General features: G+C 28.2%; 1 protein-coding gene across 1 annotated transcript; it reads right to left on the reverse strand.

The window, feature by feature from the left end:
- Positions 1–2,296: 2,296 nt before the first annotated feature.
- LOC106679335 (uncharacterized) lies at positions 2,297–5,884 on the reverse strand (the record flags this gene model as incomplete). The annotated part of the gene is given in 2 exon segments (XM_014418442.3): positions 2,297–2,668; positions 5,557–5,884. Coding segments are annotated over 2 exon segments (553 nt in total), but the record flags the coding sequence as incomplete, so codon positions are not given.

The raw sequence follows: 5,884 nt of genomic DNA on the forward strand, positions 1-5,884 counted from the left end.
CTCCCTCTTCCATTCCTGACAATCCTCCAAAACACCTGAAAAGAAGATGCTTCGAGATCTTCTAATATAAAGAGTTTGGAGACTCTTTAGCTCACTTTTATAAAATATTGGGAAAGAATGGATGACAGAAACTATTCCCTCACCATTTCTCTCCAGTACCGTTACTTGGCGTTAATGAGCTTCTACTACTGTCAAAATATTTTAACTTAATAAATCTTAACAACAATTTTTAAGTTTATAAATGGAGTAACATTTGCACTGATTTCAGAGCATAAGTGGAAATGTAAAACTATTGTTATGCCGATGAAATATTCTTATAGTTTGGCAAAACAAATGGAACTTTATGAAGATTAAACTTTAGAGAATAAACTTTAGAAAGATTAGATTCCTTTATCAAACATCAAACAAAGTCCATTTCATAATAATAGTTAATAAACGTGTTAATATAAATTATTAAAATAAATATTTATTGGAAGACAGAAATACATATTTGTGAATAACTTAATAGAAATAAATAAATGAAATATAATCAGACTATAAAATAGTTTAGTACATATATATTGGAAGAAGATAGTTGACCGTATGAAGTAGATTAGAGGGAGATAGTCTGGGAGGCGGTCAATAAAGGTATCAAATTAGTAACAAAAAACTATTTGTTTCACCCCACTTTGCAGGGTTTCATCAGAAAGGCTAAATAAGAAAACAAATACAAGATAAGAGTTGTTGTTGTATAAATATATTTATTACATATTTAAGTACAAGACAGGAAAAATAAATAAAGAGAATAATTATTAAATAAAAATAGTAAAATAAAAATTGACAAATCTCAGTGTACAAAACAATAGAAAACAAAATACTAGCCAGAATACAACAACAAAAAAAAAAAATACAATTTAGAGTAAATTGTAAGGGAATCAAATAATACAGTTCAAAAAATACAGTATAAACATATATTATGTAAAAATTAAGAAACATATGAAATATAAATAATTACATTAAATAAACTTTCAGTAAATTACTGACAATTAACATATTTTATAATCAAAAAAAGTTTATTATTGGTGCAATTTTGAAATAAAGAATTTGGATTTTAAAGTGCACAATAAATAGAATAAAAATGAATACAAAATAAGCACAGGAAATAAGATGAATTTTTTTTTTTTTTTTTTTAATTTGTTTGGTTTGTTTTTTAAATTTTTTTTTGAGAGTATTAAGATGAAAATGAGATTTAATTTTTCAATTTGTGGGGTTTGTTTTTTTGTGGGAGTATTACTGAAAATTAAACTGTATTTGCTTAAAAAACAAAAACATTTGTACTTATTTTTTGTTTATTGACCTTACCAATGGAAAAAAGTTAAAATGAAGTCTACAATAAAGTTTCAAACTTCAAATTGGCAGTGTTTGTTTTGGTGCAACAAATACTTTAGTAATTTTTTATTTTTTATTTTAGCAATAAATGAACAAAATAAGAAAAATCAAATAACTATAGGTATAAAGAAAACAAGCAATGCTAGGCAATCAATGCTTTTCTTAAAATAATAATTTAGAGAATTTTATATTAATAAAGATTTAAATAAATTTATTATATTGTTTTTTAAAATTAAAAATATTAATAAATGAAATTCAAGTTATCATGGAATATTTGTTGTAAATAAATTAATAATTTTTTAGTTGACACATAAAATAATCAATTCTGAAAAACTATTATTGATGCAGTTTGAAATAAAGAATTTGGATTTTAAAGTGCACAATAAATAGAATAAAAATTAATACAAAATAAGCACAGGCAATAAGATAAAAGATTTTTTTTTTTTTTTTTTTTTTAATTTTTCAATTTGTTTGGTTTATTTTTAAAATTTTTTTTGAGAGTATTACTGAAAATTAAACTGTATTTGCTTTAAAAACAAAAACATTTATACTTATTTTTAGTTTATTGACCTTACCTATGGAAAAAAGTTCAAATGAAGTCTGCAATAAATTTTCAAACTTCAAATTGGCAATAATTTTTGGTGCAACAAATAATTTAGTAATGATTTTATTTTTTTATTTTAGCAATAAATAAACAAAATAAGAAAAATCAAATAACTGTAGATATAAAGAGAACAAGCAATGCTAGGCAATAAATGCTTTTCTTAAAATAATAATTTAGAGAATTTTATATTAATAAAGATTTAAATAAATGTATTATATCGTTTTTTTAAAATTAAAAATATTAATAAATGAAATTTAGCTTATGATAGAATATTTTTAGTAAATAAATTAATAAATTTTTAGTCGACACATTAAATAATCAATTCTGAAAAATCTGGTTAGCCATACCTTTGGGTAGTTTTAGTTAGAATTCATTTTAAGAAAAAATTTGAAATTAATTTACTAATTGATCTTATAATATGATGTGGTGGTATAGTCTTATTAATTGATATTAGCGTTTGATAACATTCTTTTAGTTTTTTTCTCCATTAAACTCTTGGTGTAGGTTTAATATGTCCTGAAAAGGTGGGATCCAGGGTTCCATCGTCGATTGCGTTGTGGCTTCTTGAACCACTTGCCATACCTGGGTCAGTTGTTGTGAACGTAAAGTCCCTGGCGGGAAGCTCCTAACATATCCTGATAGCCAATGAGGATTGATTGGGGGAATTCCTGTTTCATTGTCCATATCTTGATCATCCTTTAAAGAAAATATAGATATCTATTTTAATTCGGCTGTTGTACAAAATATTTATGTCAAAAAAACTAATTATTAGTTATACAATAATGAAAATAAGGGCTAGAAAACATGCTATTGATTAACTATTTTAGTCTGATCTCGTGTTATTCTGATGCGGAACAAAAATAAAAATACATCAATTTGTTCAAACTAAATTTAATAACCTTGATGGAACTGGAAAAATACACTATGGGTTGAAGGTATCATTTTGGGAGTGAAATGCAGTAAATTACAGGCAATATTAGATAGGCAACAATCTTTAAACCTTTTTAACTAAAACGAATAAATGGTGGTTCATGTTTGTGGGACTAATATTACTACAGAATTTAAATGATTCAGTAAAAACAATAAAAATAAATCTGGCACCGTACGTGGATCACAGTACTTTCCCTGACATAAGTATTGTGTAGATGGGTTGGCTTGTCTTCAAGTTATCACTATTCTTTAAAAAAAATTGTTAGAGCCATTTTAGAGAAAATTGTAAAAAATCGACTCTATAAAGTAGCCCTTCCGGCCATCGGATTTTCCCGAAAAAGTTCATGCCATACCCCATGCAATCGGTTTAAATGTAATTTAAGTTTGGTACAACTTTTCGTTTTTGAGCTAGTGTCTACCACATACTCAGACAAGCAGACTATTTTGCGAAACGCGAAAGTTGGTTATTCGGATTCAGGGGACCTCAAAATATGTATTTCCGTTGAAAACAGAATTTGAATTTTTTCACGCAAACTATGAGGATCGCAATACTTCCCCATACTATATATTTCTGACATAGGCTAGTGAAACAAATAATGCCTGGCTATGGTACGATTTTTTATTTGAATCTTAACTAATAAAAAAAAAAAAGTTGGTTGTAAAAGCAAGATTCAGACGGCTTCTTGATCGAAACATAAATGTTTGTTTTTATTAAATGCTAGAAAAAAAAATTAATATTTTATTTTAGGATCTATTGTCGGGATTCGTAAATCAATATATGCCACAATTTTAATATTTATTAAAGATTTTAAAAAGTCGGCAAGCAATGAAAACAAAATGACCGAAAGAATATATTTGTGACATATTTCAAGTTTGTGTCTTATTTTCTATCTGTGAAAATTTATTTAATGAAAAAACTAAATAGGTTCTTCTGAACAAATCTAAAATGAAAACTTAATAAAAATTAAAACACGAATAAAAAAACATTTTTGATGAGTTGTTGCTGTCAGCACTATTGAGCTTTTCTTTCCACTATTGTTGATTTTAAGTTTCTAATACAACTACAGCTAATTTAGCTTTAGTTTTTAGTTGTTAGTTATAGCTAACTTTTGCCCAACTCTGTCTTTTACAAAAGAGTTTTTTTGACACAGAGACAGAGTTTTTTTGACACATTTAAAAAAAAAATCACAATTCCAAAGTTAAAAATTGAAAAAAAAAAACATGAAAAATCAGAGGAAAAAACTACACCAGTGTAGTTTTTTCCCCCGATTTTTTTCAATTTTTAACTTTGGAATTTTGATATTTTTTTGTTCAAAATTACTGAGTAAATTATATGGATCAAAATATAGTACGTTCATTCATAACTAAAAAGTATTAAATATCAGAATCATAAATAGTTAACATTTAACATTTGAATTCCAAGAATTGTGAAGATTTAAAACAAAATGAAGTAAAGTTAGAAATAGCAAGTGAAATTTACCGAAATACATGATAAACATTTTTACTTTTATAATTATGAGATAGTTGACCGTGGATGACTTATACGAGGAGAAGATGGTTGGGAGGAGCGGTAAAAATAAAACACAAATAACTTGAAGTAACTTATTTAATCGTGCTAACGTTTCGGTTAGAATTTCTAGCCTTCATCAGGGCTAAGAACAGAACAAGATAAGAACCAATGAATACAGAAAATAAAAATCTATTTTTATCTGAATGGGAACAGCCTAGCTCAGAAACGAAAAGTCGTACAAAGCTGAAATTACAAATTTAAGGCGGGCACACAGTCTGTGAAGTGACAGCAACTTTCCAAGTCCAATAGGGCTTAAATGCCGAATTTTCGGAACATCTTCCCTTTAAGTACTTTAAATTTTGTTCATTTGTAAAAATTAATATTCTTAACAAAAAAAAAAATATTATGTAATTTTGTAAATAACTAAAGGAGAAAAGTGGAATTCAGGCAACTTCGAGGCCACCCGATCTTTCCTGATTCAATTTCGGTGTCGGTATATTTTGTACACTGTTGTATTCTTAGCAGAAATAAAATTTATATTCATTATTCTCACCAGAAGAAATTCTAAAATACGATTTTTATAACATAAAAATAAAAATTGTTTTTATAATCTTTGCCTTCACAGGTTTTTTTAGATTTTTTTATTTCCGAAAATCACAATAGCGTTAACATTAACAAGCTTCCTCTAGTCCACACAACTTGGCGAATTATGTGATGTTGTCCCATGCATACCAGTTTTGAACAGAATGTTGCTTATACTATTTATGAATATGTATTAAATTAAATCTGTACCACTACAACCTATGAAGGGTCGGGGGTTCAATACTTTGTAAAGAAGTACTGTTACTAGACCAACGGTTGTGCAAGGAGGTGATTTGGTCAGAATCACTCTCGACCGCTAGATTTTTACCCAATTAAGGGTACCAAATTTGAGTTGCAGGGTGGACCCCAGGAGGGCTCCAAGAACCAACAGGAGTTGACTCACGGCTACACTGTTACAGAAAACAATTTTCTGCCCAGCCAGATTCGAACTCGGGTCCTTAGAGTTATGAATATGTATAGTATTAAAAAATTGTAATAATTTAGTAGAATTGTGTAGGAAATAGTTAATAGCATTATCAATCTTTAAAATAATTATTAATACCTCATCACTAGAAGAACTTGAGGATGACTCGCTGGACGAATTAGGTGAGATTACAGGCTGCACAGCCCTGTTGTCACTAACGAAGATGGATGAATTATCGTTATTTAAGCTAGCAAATAACGAATTATTATTAATATCTGGCCATGAAGTAAGTGGGCTATGGTCTAACGGTCGCCATGGATAAACGTTGTATGGTGACCACACATTTGAAGCCCATGGTGACCAGGTGTTAGGTTCCTCAGGAGGAGAATTTGCAAGTCCTCTGGAACCATTGTCGCCATTGGGTACGTTTCTTGGTCTCATGTGATTTGCTCCTGGAGCTCTATTG

This window comes from Halyomorpha halys, unplaced genomic scaffold (assembly GCF_000696795.3).
Source record: "Halyomorpha halys isolate HHAL.00 unplaced genomic scaffold, Hhal_1.1 Scaffold195.1, whole genome shotgun sequence".
NCBI classification, from domain to species: domain Eukaryota; kingdom Metazoa; phylum Arthropoda; class Insecta; order Hemiptera; family Pentatomidae; genus Halyomorpha; species Halyomorpha halys.